General features: G+C 42.6%; 1 protein-coding gene across 1 annotated transcript; it reads right to left on the bottom strand.

Annotated features, from left to right (window-relative positions):
* Positions 1 to 488: 488 nt before the first annotated feature.
* Positions 489 to 17,064, bottom strand: LOC308324945 (methyl-CpG-binding domain protein 3-like). The gene is made up of 7 exons (XM_080777290.1): positions 16,869 to 17,064; positions 13,350 to 13,578; positions 10,593 to 10,730; positions 8,425 to 8,515; positions 5,191 to 5,368; positions 1,799 to 2,110; positions 489 to 677 (listed from the first exon to the last, which is right to left on the bottom strand). Exons 1-6 carry the CDS (start codon positions 16,880 to 16,882, stop codon positions 1,804 to 1,806), a joined length of 957 nt encoding a protein of 318 aa, XP_080633416.1. The 5' UTR covers positions 16,883 to 17,064; the 3' UTR covers positions 489 to 677; positions 1,799 to 1,803.
* Between the last annotated feature and the right edge of the window lie 3,854 nt (positions 17,065 to 20,918).

Raw genomic sequence — 20,918 nt, 5'->3', positions numbered from 1 at the left:
TTCTGGTGGTGGTAGAGTCATGGTTCTGGTGGTGGTAGAGACATGGTTCTGGTGGTGGTAGAGTCATGGTTCTGGTGGTGGTAGAGTCATGGTTCTGGTGGTGGTAGAGTCATGGTTCTGGTGGTGGTAGAGTCATGGTTCTGGTGGTGGTAGAGTCATGGTTCTGGTGGTGGTAGAACTGTGGTTCTGGTGGTGGTAGAGTCATGGTTCTGGTGGTGGTAGAGTCATGGTTCTGGTGGTGGTAGAGACATGGTTCTGGTGGTGGTAGAGTCATGGTTCTGGTGGTGGTAGAGTCATGGTTCTGGTGGTGGTAGAGTCATGGTTCTGGTGGTGGTAGAGTCATGGTTCTGGTGGTGGTAGAGTCATGGTTCTGGTGGTGGTAGAGTCATGGTTCTGGTGGTGGTAGAGTCATGGTTCTGGTGGTGGTAGAGTCATGGTTCTGGTGGTGGTAGAGTCATGGTTCTGGTGGTGGTAGAACCGTGGTTCTGGTGGTGGTAGAGTCATGGTTCTGGTGGTGGTAGAGTCATGGTTCTGGTGGTGGTAGAGTCATGGTTCTGGTGGTGGTAGAGTCATGGTTCTGGTGGTGATAGAACCGTGGTTCTGGTGGTGGTAGAGCCATCATGGTTGGAGTCCTTGGCGTGGCTGGCAGCCAGGTCCGTGGTGCCACCCTGGCGGTACTGTTGGGAGAACGTTGGAACAGAAGTGGAACAACGTTAAATAAATAAAGAAACGCTGACATGACACCACTAACGGAAAGGCGCCAAGACATCGCATAATTTTTTTTTAAAGATTTTTTTTGCGGCTTACGCCTTTTATTGGTTTTTAAAGGGACAGACAGTAGGCTGACAGGAAATGGGAGAGAGATGGGGGGATGACATGCAGTAAAGGCCGTGTCGGGCTCGGGAGTCGAACCCGCGGCACACTGCGACTGGATCACCAGTCGGGTGCCCAGACGGTTACGCCACCGCCTGGGCCAGGACATCGCATAATTGAGACTCACTTAGGGATTCGGCCAAACACAAGCTCAGTGGCCTTGTGGTTAAAGGATAATTCCATGCTAGAAGGCTTTCTTACCTTTCTTTGTAGGCGTTACGTCCCCACCAACGAGGTCCAGGTGTTATTTTGTGCAAAAACTCCTTATTGGCTATTTCCCCTACCATAAGCCCTAAATGAATTGCATTGAATTGAATGGAGCTATGGGGTGTTGTGCTAATTTGCTTATTTCCATCAAAATAAGTAGTAAAGTGTGCCGCTTGGATTATTATTTACATCATGAAGAGAGGATATATACAAAAAATATATAATTTTGAGCGATGGAAATAAGCAAAGGACAAAGAACTTCGTCCTGGGCGATGGGGGTGGTTAAGAGTGTCTGCCCTGAAACTGGGACGTCGGTAGTTCGATGCCCTGCCTGGATATGTCCCAAAGCGCCCCTCCAGATCCACACGCCCCTCCATTGCTGGCCTGCTCAAAGTGCCTACAAAAATGGCATCTGGAAAATACGGAGAAGCAGCTTTCTGCTTCTACGTGCCGACAGCCTGGAATGCACGTCAGCGGCTTACTTAGACAGGCTCAAAAAACCCACCTCTCTCTGTTCTTATTCATGTACTCGCACTGTTCTGCCTGATTTGCTGACATTTTTATGTTCTTTATACTATTGTCTTAACGTTACTCTGCTTTTGCTTGTTTAAATGCTATTTTACGTTTTTCTCTTTTCTACCTTGCACAACAGCACCAGTTTGCGCTGGATTTTGACGCCGTGAAAAGGTGCTGTATATAAATAACGTTTATTCTTTACTTTGGCTATAAGTCGCCGTTGTCGCCGCGTGTCTCCATCTTGTCCTCGGGCGTGCTTCGGAGGTCCTCTGTGTCTGCGGCGTCCTCTGGGTCCAACATGTCCGCCGCGTTGCTCTTCTCCATGTGGTCCAACGTGTCGTCCGCAGCGCTGCTTTTCTCTGTGTGGTCCAACATGTCCGCCGCAGCGCTGTCGTCCTCCATTTGAGCCAACATGTCTGCCGCAGCGTTGCTCTTCTCCATGTGAGCCAACATGTCCGCCATCAGAGCCTCCTCTAGTCGTCTCCTGACGTTATGGACAAGGTCCTCCTGTTTCCTGGAGACACACACAAGAAAAGAGAGTTAAGTCTCATAGACATAGAGAAGGTAGACGGACGTACTCAGCGGTCGGTGCAGTGGCTGTTCCAAGGTAACTTTATACTTAGGCAGTCTAGCCTGAAAAACGACAGTAAATGTCCGGCACCGATCCTGTTAAAATAGTGTATGTTCAGTAACAGAGGTCTCCCCATGGTTACAGCTCTCAGAGTGTCGACAGAGAAGTTTATCAGTTTAAATCTGATGGTTTTCCAGCTGTGCTCATCGTGTCCGTTTTCATCACCTGCTGTATCCTGAACGACTTCTCTCTCCTTATTGGACAGAACCTGTCTATCCTGCTGTATCCTGAACGACTTCTCTCTCTCCTTATTGGACAGAACCCGTCTATCCTGCAGCGCTGTATCCTGAACGACTTCTCTCTCTCCTGATTGGACAGAACCCGTCTATCCTGCTGTATCCTGTACGACTTCCCTCTCCCGATTGGATAGAATCGCCATCCCTCCCAGAAAACATATTCTCTGTGTACTTAAAGAGCTGGACATCCTGTCACTGAACAAACACCCTTAAACTTATGCTGAATATTTCTCAGTGAAACTAAGTTCAGCGAGGTCATCGTGAGAACTAAATATCCTAACCAGCCACTGCGTTAGTTTTACTGAGGTTAGGTTTAGGTATAGTTTACTAAAGTTAGGTTTAGGTATAGTTTTACTGAGGTTAAGGTTAGGGTTAGGTTTAGGTATAGTTTTACTGAGGTTAGGGTTTAGGTATAGTTTTACTGAGGTTAGGGTTAGGTATAGTTTTACTGAGGTTAGGGTTAGGTTTAGGTATAGTTTTACTGAGGTTAGGGTTAGGTTTAGGTATAGTTTTAACTGAGGTTAGGTTTAGGTATAGCTTTACTGAGGTTAGGGTTAGGTATAGTTTTACTGAGGTTAGGGTTAGGTTTAGGTATAGTTTTACTGAGGTTAGGGTTAGGGGTTAGGTATAGTTTTACTGAGGTTAGGGTTAGGTTTAGGTATAGTTTTACTGAGGTTAGGTTTAGGTATAGTTTTACTGAGGTTAGGGTTAGGTTTGGCCAGTCACAGCGCACCATTTGGCTGGGGGGCGTTTCCAAGAACCCGAATCCGAGAAAGATACCATATTAGCATAAATCAGTGAGGGACGACAGGTCACCAGATGGACATTCATTAATAGAGTGACAGCAGGTGGAACACGGACAACAAACTCTGGGTCAAACCATGTCAGAGTGACCCCAGAGGCAAACAAAAGAAGAAAAAAAAACATTTAGACCTGAGGTCGAATCTACAAATGCCTTCTAAATCCTAACAAGAAAACTCATGTTTCTATATAAATCGTTCTACAAGGACCCGCAAAAATATATGTAATTGGCCGCTGGATCCAGATCTAAAAGACCCACTGGATCCATATATAATAGTAAAAAATAGTAAAATCAACAGGACGAGGACGTTAACATTTTTTTAATTACATGGCTTGGTTGAATGCTTGATTCTGATTGGTCAATCGCTTAATTCAGCGGTGAGTCATCTCATCATAACGACCGCTCCGCTCTATAACAGACCTCTGCCTAATCAGACCCTCTGAGCACCAGCTGCGCGGCTGTGACCCGCTTGATTTAGCCTACTGCTGTTTCCAACATGACAGCCATGATGCACACGCGCACACACACACACACACACACACACACACACACACACACACACACACACACACACACACACAGCTAAACATTGCTCTCAAAAATGTTTTTGAAAACGTTTGAGCGAGAAATAGACGAAGCAGTAAAACCCGACAATGGATTCTATTTGATCAACTCACTTCCTTGTTTTCCGACAGTCCTGTAGCTGGGCAGACGCAGCCAGAGCGAACTTATGGAATACTTTGTTTGTTGTGTTTTGTGTCAATGTATTAATTTATGTTAGGTAGCCATGTAATAAGCAGGATAATATCTGGCTAGGTGGTCGTGGTCGGGATATAATTCACCTTCAGGTGAATGTAACCACTACTTACTTAAATTATTTAATCAATAAATAAAGCTCTCAACCTTCCTACCTACATGACTGCCTGCCTAAAAAAAGGCAACTAAAAAATACGGGGAAGCAGCTTTTTGCTTCTACGGGCCGACGGCATGGAACAATCTCCCACTGTACCAGTGTTCAACAGGCAGCCTCTGTAGACATTTTTAAAGCACAGCTCAAGAAAGACCCACTTCTACACCCTTGCTTTTAATTGATCTTTTATTTTTTGTTATTCATGTCCTCACTGTATTGCATTACTGCTTGTTTTTTAATGTCGTTGCCTTGCTTTTCTTTTTTTTCCTCCATTGCTCTGTAAAGCACTTTGAGCTGCATGTCATGTCATGAAAGGTGCTATACAAATAAAGTTTTATTATTACTATTTTACAAGAAGTCTACACAATTAGAGAATGTCGAATAACTGTTAATTTGGTCAACGTTTGCCTGTTATCTCTCCTAATGGTACAGACATCAATACAGCATGGACAATGTGGCCAATAACATTCAGATAACAAAATACTGAGGCTAAATTGAGGCAAAATCTTGAAATGAAAAGGGTTGATTGAAAAGCACTGGTCTAACCAGTGTTGTTTTCGTCGACTAAAACTAAGACGAAAAATGTCCGTCGACTACCTTTTTCCACTGAAGAAAACTAAATGGAAACTAAATAAAAACTATGCTATGGTGACTAAAACTAAGACTAAATATACTGACAATTTCGTCAACAAATAAAAACTAGACTAATTGTTAGGAAGGGACTAGTGGACAAGAGATCCAGTACAAGTCATTTTACACTTGGTTGCATGCTGAAAATAGCAGATCTACAAGCTCACAATGCGTCGCGCTGCGACACGTTGTGTGCTTGTAGATCTGCTATTTTCAGCAAGTGTAAAATCAGTCATTACAACTGCCAAAATACATTTTAGTCGACTAAAACTAGACTAACACTAAGACATTCCTGGTGACTAAAACTAAAGGAAAACTATTCAAAAGACTATGACTAAAACTAAAATTAAAAAATTGCTGCCAAAAACAACACTGGGTCTCTAACCTGATGTCGTCGTCTGTGACCATGAAGGCCTTGCAGAGCGGTTGGGCCGTGTTCAGCCAGACTCCCGGGTTCTTCTCCACGGCGGCGGTCAGCTGACCCGTGACCGGCGTGGGGCTGGTGTGGAGCGCGCTGGCGATGGCCGACAGCAGGGTCTTGTCCGTGCACACCGGGCCCACACCTGGAGACGACAATTTACAATGTAGGCATTTTTCAGACGCTCTTAATCCAGAGCGACTTACATTAAGCAAGAACAAAAAAGCATGGGAATACATCACATAAAAAGCATTTATCATGAAACATGCGTAAGCTAAGACAGTAACAGTGGAATATCTACATCATAAACTATACACGGGGCTCGAAATTAACTTTTTTTTACTTGGTAGCGCTTGTGCTCCCAATTTCAAAATGAAGGAGCACCAGAAAAAAATTAGGAGCACCCACCAAAATCTAAGGAGCACCAATATGTAATCGATTTTTTTACATTAATAAAAACAATATCGTGTGGTTTACAAATAACATAAAATGACTAAAGTATAAAAATGCATGCCAGAATTTAAAATGTAGTGTCCAGACTTTGTCCCTCATCCATCCATCTCTTCAAAGAGACCGAGGCATCAAACATCTCCAAATGAGGATCCTCTAGTCTACACTGATTCCGACCAGTCACATCACCTGTTTTCTTTTTCTTTGTTTTGTGTTTTTCACCTTCATAGCCCATTTAGAACATATAATTATTATAATACATATAATAATTTCGATGTAAAACATGGTATTTATAGCTATATGCCTATACTAAAAATCACTCTAATGTTTTACTTAAGTAAAAGTATCAATACTGCTGCTATGCTATGCTATGTATAAACACTTACAAGTCTGCTATTCTCTCTCATTCCTTCTTTCTCTTGCGCGTGCGCACACGCAGACTACGGCGGAAGATTGGGAGTGAAGCTGCAGTTCTGACTGCAATGGGAAGTGCATTCCACACTTTTGGAGCCAGAAGGGAGAAGAGTTTGGGACGTGTGGAGCGTTGTTGTCACGGTGTTTTTAGTGAGGGTACTTCCAGCTTCCCTGCGTCAACTGATCTGAGTGTAGGGTTTGTAGGGTTCAATCATACTTGTGAGATATGGGGGAGCCATACCTTTGGTTGCTTTGAATGCCAGCATCAGAGTTTTGTATTCTGTGCGGGCAGCGACCGGGAGCCAATGGAGGGAGCGGAGAAGGGGGGAGACGTGTGAGAATTTTGGCTGGTTGAAGACCAAGCGAGCTGCGGCATTTTGGATCAGTTGGAGGGGCTTTAAGTGCACATGCCGGTAGGCCAGTAAGGAGGGAGTTACAATAGTCGAGTTTTGACAAGACTGTTGTCTGGATTAGGAGCTGGGCTGACCTGGGTGAGGAACGGTCTAATTTGTCGTATGTTATAGAGTGTAAACCTACAGGATGGAGTGACAGCTGTGATGTGAGTTTTGAACGAGAGCTGACTGTCCAGGACAACACCAAGGTTCCTGGCTGATTCCAACCATGAGGAGGACGTGGAGCACAGTCAGGGACCACTGATGGGACACATTACACCATTTAGGACGGGAACCCCTTTTTGGTGTTTTAACCATTATTTTAAACTTGATCTATCTATGAGCTTGTAGATCTGCTATTTTTGAAAAATGGTTAAAATGTGGTGCAAATCTTTGAATATATATTCTTTCAGAGGTAACGTTTTTAACTCAAATCTCTGCTTCTGGGGGGGGGGGGGGGGGGACGACAACATATTTTCAGATGGGGGTCGGCGGCCAATTACATATATTATTTCTGGGGGTCCTTGACATGAAAATGTTTGGGAACGGCTGACATAAAAACATAGGGTTTTTCAGAAAGACATTTTTAACCTGTATACTGCCCCCTGCTGGACGCAGAGCCAACCGCAGACTGCCGAGTCGATTTCAATGTAGCACACACTGGACTGACATTAAAGATGGACTAACGTCCATCTTTAATGCTAAATAAATAGCGTCAATGCTAAGCGAGGTAAAATGAAGCCATCCTTGCTCTAGAAAGCGCCAATGTTTCCATCTAGACCACCGGATAATCAGCAAAGATTATTAAAAGTTCCATGGTGTTCACCAGCTCCTCTGGATGAGTATACTATAAAGTACTAAAAGTATAAATACCCTGTAATCAAGACCTGGGCATTGTACGGCCCGCGGGCGAAAGATTACTTGATAATTAGAAAATAAAACAAACTTTCATTACCATTATGGGTGGACTAAAACCGCATTGCTTTAATTTTGAAGCCCATATATTCTCACAGTGCATGCAATCTGCACGTCAACTGTGCGTGACGTGAATTGCGTGTGAACCCGTCTTCCTTCCTTAATTCACACCCCCTCATATGCTTTTGGATTTATTGGTGACAACAGCGTCGGTGAATGCAAATAGCCATGAAGCCCAGCTAAGCATGCAGCTCCACAACACGGTAGGCGCATGCTTACCAAACTTACTCGCAGGAGGACAAGTTAAATCCCATTATTGCTTTATTTAACCCGCCCTAACCTGCTTCGCCAATAAAGTTGGTGTCAAGTCAAGATGCTGCATCGTAAGGCGTTGTTGCGCCCCAAATGTGGCCTCATGCTTCTGAAGTTCAGAACGCTTGGGCGATGCGCCGTGAGCTTGTGGATCGTCGGTTTTCGGCACACGAGTCGACACCGTTGTTAAACCACAAAGTAAATCTGGCAGAACGTTCACACATCAATGCCTGCCAGGCTGCCAAGTCTCAACAATATCATCACTGGTTGGCTTGTTATTGTGTTTTCAGAACGTCGTTGTCCGTCCTCATCTCACGCTGATAGTAAGCAGCGTGCCATGTGGGTTGTGAAAGTGGCACCTCCAGGGTCCTCCGTATGGAAGAACCACTATTAAAACAGCTACCTCTAACCTTCTCATTGTTAAAATAAAATGCTAGTATTTACATGACTTGAGAAACATCTCAAGCATGCAAGTAGAAAGTTAAAAAACAAATCACCCCCATGTGAAATGAGGGGCGCACTTATTGTACATCATCATAAATGGCCATTTACTGCTTTTTATATAGAAATAAAATTGATATTATGCATAATTAAGTTGAGCCTTTTGGCCCAGCCCTCAAATATTTTCGGTTTCTCATTTGGCCCCTCGGGAAAAAATAATTACCCACCCCTGCTGTAATCCTTCAGAGTATAAAGTACTCTAATAAAGTATAAATACCCTGTAATCCTTTGGGCAGCTCCATGGTCTTCACCAGCTCCTCTGCGATGTCGAACGCACTCAGACCGCTCAGCTTCCTCTCCCAAAACAGCTGAAAACAAAACAAACAAAACTAATTATTAATTATTGGCCATGCTGGAGACAGGAAAAACACACAGGAGTGAACAGTGAAGACATATCTTCATGATTATGCATATTAAAATGCATGTTCTACTGCTGATGCCGTTCACAGAACTGATTATTGAAGAGCCATATTTCCAATGATGCCAGAACTTCACTAGACTAACATGTTGCAATTAGACACGTCAGCACAGTGACACACACACCTGGTTATCATGGTGTGAGTGAGTGAGTGAGTGTGTGCAGTACATTAGAGTGGCCATAAGATTGACTAGGGGAAGAAAAGAAAGGTGTGTTTGTATATATATACAGTGCCTTCGGAAAGCATGCACACCCCTTCACTTTTACCACATTTTGTTTTGTTACAGCCTCATTTCAAAATGGATTAAATTAGTTTTTTTCCTCATCAATCTACACCCAATACCCCATAATGATGAAGTGAAAAAAGTTTTTTCAAATATTTTGTTAATTTATAAAAAAATAAGAAACTGGAAAAACACAAGTATTCACACTCTTGACTTAGTACTAAGTTGAGGCACCGTTGGCAGCAATTACAGCCTTAATACTTTTTGGGAATGATCCTACAAGCTTGGCACACTTGAATTTGGGGTATTTCCCCCCTTCTTCTCTGCAGATCCTCTCAAGCTCTGTAGGTTAGACGGGGAGCGTCGCTGCACAGCTATTTTCAGGTCCTTCCAGAGATGCTCAATGGGGTTCAAGTCTGGGCCACACAAGGACTTTCACAGAGTTGTCCTTAAACCAATCCTTCGTTATCTTAGCTGTGTGCTTGGGGTCGTTGTCCTGTTGGAAGGTTAATCGCTGACCAAGTCGGAGGTCCTGAGTGCTCTGGAGCAGGTTTTCATCCAGGATGTCTCTGTACACTGCTCCATTCATCTTTCCCTCTATCCTGACAAGTCTCCCAGTTCCTGCCATTGAAAAATATCCACCACCATCCTTCACCGTAGGGATGGTATTTGTCAGGTGATGAGCGGTGCCTGGTTTCCTCCAGACGTAACGCTTGGCATTCAGGCCAAAAAGCTCTATTTTTGTTTAATCAGACCAAAGAATCTTGTTAATAATGGTCTGAGAGTCGTTTAGGTGCCTTTTGGCAAACTCCATGCGCGCTGTGATGCCCGGCTGTCATGTGCCTTTTATTGAGGAGAGGCTTCGGTCTGGAGGAAACCAGGCACCGCTCATCACCTGGCAAATACCATCCCTACGGTGAAGCATGGTGGTGGTGGCAGCATCATGCTGTGTGGATATTTTTCAACGGCAGGAACTGGGAGACTTGTCAGGATAGAGGGAAAGATGAATGGAGCAGTGTACAGAGACATCCTGGATGAAAACCTGCTCCAGAGCACTCAGGACCTCCGACTTGGTCAGCGATTAACCTTCCAACAGGACAACGACCCCAAGCACACAGCTAAGATAACGAAGGATTGGTTTAAGGACAACTCTGTGAAAGTCCTTGAGTGGCCCAGACTTGAACCCCATTGAGCATCTCTGGAAGGACCTGAAAACAGCTGTGCAGCGACGCTCCCCGTCTAACCTGACAGAGCTTGAGAGGATCTGCAGAGAAGAAGGGGGAAAATACCCCAAATTCAAGTGTGCCAAGCTTGTAGGATCATTCCCAAAAAGTATTAAGGCTGTAATTGCTGCCAAAGGTGCCTCAACTTAGTACTAAGTCAAGAGTGTGAATACTTATGTACATGTGTTTTTCCAGTTTCTTATTTTTTTATAAATTAACAAATTATTTGAAAAAACTTTTTTCACTTCATCATTATGGGGTATTGGGTGTAGATTGATGAGGAAAAAAACCGAATACGATATATTACTGTATATACACATATATATATATATATATATATATATATATATATATGGTCAATGACAATGGTCTAACATTATGTTGTGATACAATAATATAGCAGCAGGTATAGGCTGCTTGAGGCCAGTCAACTGTCTCGGCCAATTGAGGCCTTCCCAAGTAGGACGGTTGGCCGACTGCGACCGGCACGTACAGGTCTAGTGTCTTTAATTGGACTCACCTGTCTGGGTTGGTCTACGGTCTTGTGCGGGTCGATCTTCACCTTGTTGTTGGGGTGGTTGGTTACCTTGGTAACGGGCTGTTTAAAGATGGACGCCGTCTGTCTCACCGGCAGCGTCGTGTTCAAGTCAGGCTTGGCCTTCAACACAAAGACGTAAACAACAGTTACAATTTACAATTTAGGCAAACTTAATCCAGAGCGACTTACATTAAGCAAGAACAAAAAAGCATGGCAATACATCACATACTACATAAAAAGCATTTATCATGAAACATGTGTAAGCTAAGAACGTAACAGTGGAATATCTATATAATGAAACTATACATATATACTATGCTATACATATGTACTATGACGTGCTATGACTACATACAATGCAATTATAGTGTTGTCTACATAACATGCTATAAGTCTGTATCTAAGTCTACAGAAATGCTATCTAAGGGGGTAGGGTAAGTGCTACGGGCCATGATGGAGTCTGAAGAGGCGGGTTTTCAGACTACGACAGCAGATTGGGAGTGAGGCTGCAGTTCTGACTGTGATGGGAAGTGCATTCCACAGTTTTGGAGCCAGCAGGGAGAAGAGTTTGGGACGTGTGGAGCGTTGTCCCGGTATATTTAGTGAGGGTACTTCCAGCTTCCCTGCGTTGGCTGATCTGAGTGCGCGGGAGGGTTTGTAGGGTTCAATCAGTTACACGGATTACTGTGTCAGTAGTTGATAAAAGTTCCATGTCTCTCTTCATCTATTATATATTGACATTTTATTCACAGGGATAAATAAGGCCCTTGAGAAGATGCATCGTTCTCGTGTTCCTCTTCATCGTATGACGGTGTCGTTCGCCCCGAAGTAGCCGACCTACTAGGTCGGCTATTTTGAACACCGACCGTCCTGAGGCGAAGTTTAGGCGAGGCTGCCCAGGAGCACTTCAACACTCAGTGGATCATTGTAGTGGAAAAGTGTGGGCACCCCTGCCCTAGATGGTACCTCTGTACCATCTAGGGCAGGGGTGCCCACACTTTTTTGACTTGAGGTCTACAGGCTTTGTGAATTTTAACTGCTGCTCTGTTAACTGCGTTTTCAGGTCGCTCAACTTTGTCCTTCTCAGTTCACTGCATTGGGAGGGAATTCACTGTTGTACTTTTTATGAAGTGATGTAAAATGCCTCTCCACATTTCCTTTCTTTGCAAAGACGCTGACATTGCATATAAGGCAAACGCAGTTGGAATGTGACATCGTGAAAAAATAATCTTCTTCCCACTCTGCATGGAAGGAAGTGATAGGTTTTTTAGGCTTCTTTGCCGCGCGCATCTTGCTATATGAGCAATGATGGATAGATATCCTTTTAATTTGTTTGTTTAACAACAGAACAGACCCGACGTTCCCCGAATCCCCACACTTGAAAACAAGGCACTGCATTGTGGGGGGTTTTAAAGCCGCCGCCTGGCCGAGGCAAGGATTGTTTTTATTTCATGTCAGGGCCAAGGGGTCTACCTGCGCAGCGCTTGCGATCGACGTAATGGGCACCCCTGATCTAGGGTGTTACCATCATGGCTCCATGCAATAGCATGGATTTAATGTTAAGTTATAATACTGTTAGTTACAGATCCAACACTCCAGAGAACAGAGATGGACAACTAACTAACTAGTGCATCACGTGACCTCTGTGAGTGTGGTCAGGTTGGTCAGGTGCTGAATCCCTGAATTGTTGACTTTCTCTCTAGTCTAAATATATCCTTTAAACTTTAAAGAGATCTTACAATCAATCCATCACAGATTTAAATTGGACGTGATATTTACTCGGCGGCCGGCGGTGGTTCAGGGGTAGAGTGGCTGGATGGTAACCGCAAGGTTGCCAGTTCGAACCCTGTGGGCTCCCCCAGAATTAGTGTCAAAGTGTCCTTGAGCAAGACACTGAACCCCTAATTGCTCCCGATTTGCTAGTTGGTGCCTTGCATGGTTTCCGCTGCCATCGGTGTATGAATGTAATGCATAATCTATGTAAAGCGCCTTGGATAAAGGCGCTATGTAAATGCACCATATTTACCATTTACTCCAAATGACTCAATCGTTGATCAGCAAAGAACCCATTATACCATTTCTGTGGTATAAAAGTCAATCAGATATATACCGGTAGTATAATATTGCTTTAAATCTTTGTGACAGACCTAAACAGTCTCCAAGTTCCTCCCCCACAAACACACAAACACAATCATTTATATATGTCAAGTTTCCACAGTATCTTCTTCGCCCCAGCTGGACGACGTCATCACATTAGTGATGACGGGTCACGGCCGTGGCCGTTTTTAGGCCAAGGAGTGTTTTTCGTAAAATCGTAACTAATGCTTGGAATGGATTCAGAATCATGAAAAATCCCTAGTTTGACATGTCACAATTGTCACATGCTAATTAATGACTAAATCCACAGTTGATTTAGTCGACTTAAATGTGTTTTGGCGGACCTTAATGACGTCATAATTACTGTTTTTACACTTGCTGAAAATAGCCAATCTACAAGCTCACAAAAAGTAACTAAAAGTCTAAAGTCGTGACCCATAAAAATTGTTCCCCGACTCCGAGGCACAAATGGATCCCAGCTCCAGTGTTTGGGACGCGGCGGTGTAGTAGCACATGAATAAAGCATGATTGACATTGTAATCGCACATGGTCAAATCATTCACCTTGATGTCTCACACATGGTCCAATCACTCACCTTGATATTGACGTTGTATCACACATGGTCCAATCAGAATCACTCACCTTGATGTGGTGGTTGTTGTTGTCGTAGCGATGCTTGTGCCTGTTGCGCTGCACCTTGGTGAGCAGCATGCGGCCCCCGGCCCCCCGGGGGTCCATAGCTCCGGGCCGGTGGGGGTCCATGGTACCGCCCCCGCCGCGGTGGGGGTCCATGGCGTGCAGGTCACCCCCCGCGGTCCCCAGGCTGCAGCGGACCATCTGGGGCTTACTCAAGAAGCGCTTGGTGGGGGGGCTGTGGGAAAGGAAAGGAAAGGTACTATGTTTACCCAGGGTAACTGGACTAAGGAAAGGAAAGGTACTATGTTTACCCAGGGTAACTGGACTAAGGAAAGGAAAGGTACTATGTTTACCCAGGGTAACTGGACTAAGGAAAGGTACTCTGTTTACCCAAGGCAACTGGACTAAGGAAAGGAAAGGTACTACGTTTACCCAGGGTAACTGGACTAAGGAAAGGAAAGGTACTACGTTTACCCAGGGTAACTGGACTAAGGAAAGGAAAGGTACTATGTTTACCCAGGGTAACTGGACTAAGGAAAGGAAAGGTACTATGTTTACCCAGGGTAACTGGACTAAGGAAAGGAAAGGTACTATGTTTACCCAGGGTAACTGGACTAAGGAAAGGTACTATGTTTACCCAGGGTAACTGGACTAAGGAAAGGAAAGGTACTATGTTTACCCAGGGTAACTGGACTAAGGAAAGGAAAGGTACTATGTTTACCCAGGGTAACTGGACTAAGGAAAGGAAAGGTACTATGTTTACCAAGGGTAACTGGACTAAGGAAAGGTACTATGTTTACCCAGGGCAACTGGACTAAGGAAAGGAAAGGTACTATGTTTACCCAGGGTAACTGGACTAAGCTCAAGAACTTGTTTACAGCCACACCCTGCTCATAGAACATTTCATGGTAGAGGTTCAATGCCTTGTCCAAGGGCACTTAAGCGGTGGTCATTTTTAACATGCCGGTCCGGGGATACGAACTATAGCGACCTTCCGACATCAAGACCGCTCTGAAAAACTGTTCGGCCACCGCTGAGGTGGTCTTCAACCCTTTTCATAGCAAGGTACATTATTTATTCTGAGTTTTGTTTTTTTGAGCCACGGACGGACCACCCATTTTGGACTGATTAAAAAAAAGGCTTCTAAAACTGTTTTCTGAAAAACCTATGTTTCTATGTCGGTCAAACCTTTTCATGTAGGACCCCCAGAATGATCTGTATTTGGCCGCGGACCCCCATCTCAAAATATGTTGTTCCAGGAACCCCCCAGAAGCAAAGGTTTGAGTTAAAAACATTCGCTCTGAAAGAATATATATATATACACATTCAAAGATTTGCGCCACATTTGCACAATTTCAAAAAAATATAGCATATCTACAAGCTCCACGAGCTTGTAGATCTGCTATATTTCAATAGCTAAAGTATAAAATAATGGTCAAAACACCAAGGGGTTCCCGTCCAGAATGGGTTATGCGTTGCCCGCCTGCCCCCGGCCGGTAAATTTAACTTCCGGACAGCTGGAGTTTGCTTTCAGGTTAACCCGACCGTCCAGATGCTCATTTGAGACTATAGGGGACACGACCGTCGATGAACACAACACCTGAACGTTTGAGACTAGGGGACACGACCGTCTATAAACACAACACCTGAACGTGGCTGGTCTGTGGAATGTAAAATAAGAGCGCCATTTACCTATAATGTGCTGTTAATGTGCTCATACAAGACATACACTGTCCTTACCAAGGATTAGATGCTATATTGGACGCAGGTTTTATACTCTCATTATTAGTTATGTTAACCTGTCTAAATCAACTGCTGCAACATTAGTTATGTTAACCTGTCTAAATCAACTGCTGCAACATTATTAGTTATGTTAACCCGTCTAATCAACTGCTGCAACATTATTAGTTATGTTAACCTGTCTAATCAACTGCTGCAACATTATTAGTTATGTTAACCTGTCTAATCAACTGCTGCAACATTATTAGTTATGTTAACCTGTCTAATCAACTGCTGCAACATTAGTTGGTTTATGATAAGCTGTCTAATCAACTGCTGCAACATTAGTGTGAATATGAATGTAAAAAACAGCGATTTATGTATTAAGGACATGCAATAATGTGTTAATATGCTATGCTGTTGATTAATTGAATACACAGCAGCACCACAATGGAAACAAGTCCCGGGGACATTTTAGTTTTATCCTTTTAGCCCAAATGTTTTACCGATTACATTAAACACACACACACACACACACACACACACACACACACAATTTAGACATCATGAACTCTTGTGTGTGTCTATTTCCAGTGCATAGGGTCATGTGTCGTGTGTGTGTGTGTGTGTCCTCAGCACACAGTGTCCCTACAGTCTGTATAATCACATCATGGTGATTTGGGTCAACAATGAAACTCAGCTAGCTAATTAACATTAGCCTAATAATGCATTCACTCCACTGGCTCTCTCCATGTCACTGGTTCCCAAGGTGTGGGGTCTGGGGACCCCCAGGGAGTTCCTAGGGGGTCCCCAGATAAATGATAGTTTGGAACCAAATTGACCCTTATGGGTCTGTAACTCTTAAAGAGTGTACAAATGGAACCAAATGGACCCTTATGGGTCTGTAACTCTAGGGGCCCATTTGGTTCCATTTGTACACTCTCAAGAGTTAAATTAACATTGATTTTACAATATAAATTGGGGGTCCACCGGAGATAGAAATGCCATTAAATGGGGGTCCATATAACTATTATGCATGTCAAACTGAGGGGTCCTTGACATTAAATGGGTTGAAAACCTCCTCTCATGGGGGGTCCCTGGCATTGTCTCTTCAAATGGTGGGTCCGCGGGGCTAAGGGGTGTCAATCCTGGGGGTCCTCGACGTGAGAAACTTTGGTAACCGGTGAGCTAGCTAATGAACATTAGCCTAATATAATGCATCCTCTCCTTGTTAGCATGCAGGCTAGCAGCCGGGAGCTGCATCACAGCATCATAGCTTTAATAGCGTTAATAAAAAAAACACAGCATTATTCATGTCATTCCTGGCCGTGTTCTATACTTCTAACTGCACCCTCTGACTCTTTAAATAAAGATAGTTTATAGTTTTATTTAATCTGCACGGAGAACTATATAGTTCCGACGAGGATAGATGTGTGTGTTTAATTGTTGTGTTGTGTTGCTAATCATGCATGCTAACGTGCTACGGCTCATTAACTTTAGCCAGCTGCAGAAACAGCATGGTGTGTGTTACTGTTACAGTACAACATTTGTGCTAAAAAGATAACACACACAAAAAGTCCCGTGGACTCGTTGTTTCCATTGTGGTGCTGTCTGTGTATTCAATTAATTAACAACATAGAATATTTAACACATTAGAGCGTGTGTGTGCGTGCTCCAAGAAAACTTACTTTCTGCAACAACTCCTTACCACACACACACTCTCTCTCTCTCACACACACTCTCAACACACATACTCTCTCTCTCTCTCTCTCACTCTCTCTCTCTCACTCACACACACACACCTACCTCTTCCTCTCCATGCTCCAGTAGTCTCTCGTTGCGTTCCGTGTGATTTTAATGTGTTTTCGTTAAGTTGCTGTAATAATAACAATAATAATAATAAGAGTCCACCTGCTGACAGACTGACTGACTGACTGACTGTAAGCTCTGCAGAGCTAACTGAGCTTAGCTGCTAATGTTGTTGTTGTGAGTTGAGTTCACATTATCCTCTATCTCTCTCTCTCTCTGGTCAGCTGCTGTTTCCTTCCTCTCTCTCTCTATCCTGTCTAGACGTTTTATCAGATCCCTCCGCCACGCGTTGCATTCATTCAATCTTTATTTGAGAAAACACAACGTTTACACAAATGTTGCCCAAAGCGAGTGTTGAAATATAGTAAAAACGGTTGAATGGATAAAGTACAGTGTATACAGTTGGAGCCAGGGGGGGTGCATTGTGTAAAACAGCTCTATGTTTATTGCATAGAGTTATATACATGTTATACACATACAGGGTATAAAGCTTTTCTGACACAAATAGCAGCATAGTATTTTTATTATTATTATTATTTCAGTGACTTTGGGGCACATTTTAGGCCCTATTTTTTTTATCATTATTATTATTACCCTTATCATTATTACTCTTATTACTATTATTATTAATAATATTAATATTATGGATTATTTTCAGTCACTTTTGGACAAATAGCAGTATTTCAATGTTATTTTTATTTTTTATGCAGTCACTTTTGGACAAATAACATTTTTTATTAGGCCCTATATTTATTATTATTATTATTGTTAATATTATGTTTGCAGTCACTGTTGGACAAATATACATTTCTCTCAAGAATATTTAGTATTGAATAAAGATGTGTTTAAAGGTCTCCTCCCTACAGTTGAGACGAATAACAGTCTAAGTCCATCATTTATTCTGAGCCCTATAAAAGCCTAGCTGTCCGTACTGACCTGTAGCCTACTCTAAGGTCCTGACCCCTAAACCCTAATCCATCATTTATACATTATGGATCATTACTGTGGACTTATAGACTGTTATTCGTCTCGATATATAGTCTTTCTTTCTTTCATTCTTTCTTGTTGCATAATGAATGAGCCGCATCACTCCATTCATCCTCCAGTCCCATCCGCTACAATGCTAACGAACTAGTTCATTGTAGGAAGACCCTTCATTCATAGTTCACACCGTGGCGTAGCACCACCTGCTGGTACAATGTCGTCATTACTACAGTATCTGGACGATCCTTGAATGATCACTGACAAAACAGTAAACACTGCAGGTTAAGAATAAGATAAGCCATATTAATAACTCTAGGTTTATTAAAATAGTAACAGACTTAGTGTTAATGTTACATTAGACAGCACTAGAATTGCATGTTATGTAGTCATATAAGCACTTTATAGTACACTATAATATATAATATAGTATAGTATGTATAGTTTACATATATAGTTTCATGATATAGATATTCCACTGTTACGTTCTTAGCTTACGCATGTTTCATGATAACTAGTTTTTATGTATGTGAAGTATTGCCATGCTTTTTGTTTTTGCTTAATGTAAATCGCTCTGGATTAAGACTAAGAGCATCTGATGAATGTCATTTGTGAGGTGTACTTTCGCCCCACTATATTGTACTTTCGCCCCACTAGAACTATTTGAAAACTTTACTCCTAGTTACTTTCGATAATTATTACAAAGATAAATCCATCCAAAAAGGCACAATTGATCCACTTTAAGTTGGAAGTCGCACTAAAACGTTTAGCCGACTTTCACAAAGTACTTTGGAGCAAATCCCACGTGGATTTACCTGGCTGGTCTCAGAACAGCTAGCCTTGTCCGTGGAACATATCTGTAATATGACTTACCTGGCTGGTCTCAGACCAGCCCTGTCCGTGGAACATATCTGTAATATGACTTGCCTGGCTGGTCTCAGACCAGCCCTGTCCGTGGAACATATCTGTAATATGACTTACCTGGCTGGTCTCAGACCAGCCCTGTCCGTGGAACATAACTGTAATATGACTAGCCTGGCTGGTCTCAGACCAGCCCTGTACGTGGAACATATCTGTAATATGCATGACTTATACACCCACTATTCTATTTGTTTAGCTGCAAATATGTATATTTTCATTTTGTACAAAAAGGGTTCTCTAGAAGCTTCTAAACTTCTCGTGTACAATAATATGGTTGTACCAGTACAGTATGCATTCTTTCCCTTCTGTTTATAGGTCTTCATGTGCTGTTAATAAAACTCAAATCTTAAATATATCATCGTGGATGTCATTCTGAACGGTTGTCCCGAAAGCTAAATAAATTACTGACAGTAGAACAATATAATATATATTATATTTTTATTACAATGACGTTCACGGTAACGGAGTTTAAGGAGCCATGTTTGTTTTTTTGCACATATATAGTCTTTCTTTCTTTCATTCTTTCTTGTTGCATAATGAATGAGCCGCATCACTCCATTCATCCTCCAGTCCCATCCGCTACAATGCTAACGAACTAGTTCATTGTAGGAAGACCCTTCATTCATAGTTCACACCGTGGCGTAGCACCACCTGCTGGTACAATGTCGTCATTACTACAGTATCTGGACGATCCTTGAATGATCACTGACAAAACAGTAAACACTGCAGGTTAAGAATAAGATAAGCCATATTAATAACTCTAGGTTTATTAAAATATTAGTATAAACAGACTTAGTGTTAATGTTACATTAGACAGCACTAGAATTGCATGTTATGTAGTCATATAAGCACTTTATAGTACACTATAATATATAATATAGTATAGTATGTATAGTTTACATATATAGTTTCATGATATAGATATTCCACTGTTACGTTCTTAGCTTACGCATGTTTCATGATAACTAGTTTTTATGTATGTGAAGTATTGCCATGCTTTTTGTTTTTGCTTAATGTAAATCGCTCTGGATTAAGACTAAGAGCATCTGATGAATGTCATTTGTGAGGTGTACTTTCGCCCCACTATATTGTACTTTCGCCCCACTAGAACTATTTGAAAACTTTACTCCTAGTTACTTTCGATAATTATTACAAAGATAAATCCATCCAAAAAGGCACAATTGATCCACTTTAAGTTGGAAGTCGCACTAAAACGTTTAGCCGACTTTCACAAAGTACTTTGGAGCAAATCCCACGTGGACTTACCTGGCTGGTCTCAGAACAGCCTTGTCCGTGGAACATATCTGTAATATGACTTACCTGGCTGGTCTCAGACCAGCCCTGTCCGTGGAACATATCTGTAATATGACTTGCCTGGCTGGTCTCAGACCAGCCCTGTCCGTGGAACATATCTGTAATATGACTTACCTGGCTGGTCTCAGACCAGCCCTGTCCGTGGAACATAACTGTAATATGACTAGTCTGGCTGGTCTCAGACCAGCCCTGTACGTGGAACATATCTGTAATATGCATGACTTATACACCCACTATTCTATTTGTTTAGCTGCAAATATGTATATTTTCATTTTGTACAAAAAGGGTTCTCTAGAAGCTTCTAAACTTCTCGTGTACAATAATATGGTTGTACCAGTACAGTATGCATTCTTTCCCTTCTGTTTATAGGTCTTCATGTGCTGTTAATAAAACTCAAATCTTAAATATATCATCGTGGATGTCATTCTGAACGGTTGTCCCGAAAGCTAAATAAATTACTGACAGTAGAACAATATAATATATATTATATTTTTATTACAATGACGTTCACGGTAACGGAGTTTAAGGAGCCATGTTTGTTTTTTTGCACTTCAGCATCCTTTAAAATGTAATATAACTTAACATAACCTGCAGTATGACATTATATGATATTATACTGCTATATACGAGTGCCTGGTGAGAGACCTGAGGGCAGATATCTACCGAGGGCAGATACCTACCGAGGGCAGTTACCGAGGGCAGTTACCGAGGGCAGATACCGAGGGCAGATATCATAGCGCAGATACCTACCGAGGGCAGATGCAGAGGGCAGATATCATGCTGGTCAAATAAACCCAAGCCGTACGTAGTGTGGGGCAGATGTGATACACT

Source organism: Protomyctophum bolini (genome assembly GCF_963924005.1).
Source record: "Protomyctophum bolini genome assembly, chromosome: 12".
NCBI classification, from domain to species: domain Eukaryota; kingdom Metazoa; phylum Chordata; class Actinopteri; order Myctophiformes; family Myctophidae; genus Protomyctophum; species Protomyctophum bolini.
This window is presented reverse-complemented; position numbering and strand designations above follow the sequence as displayed.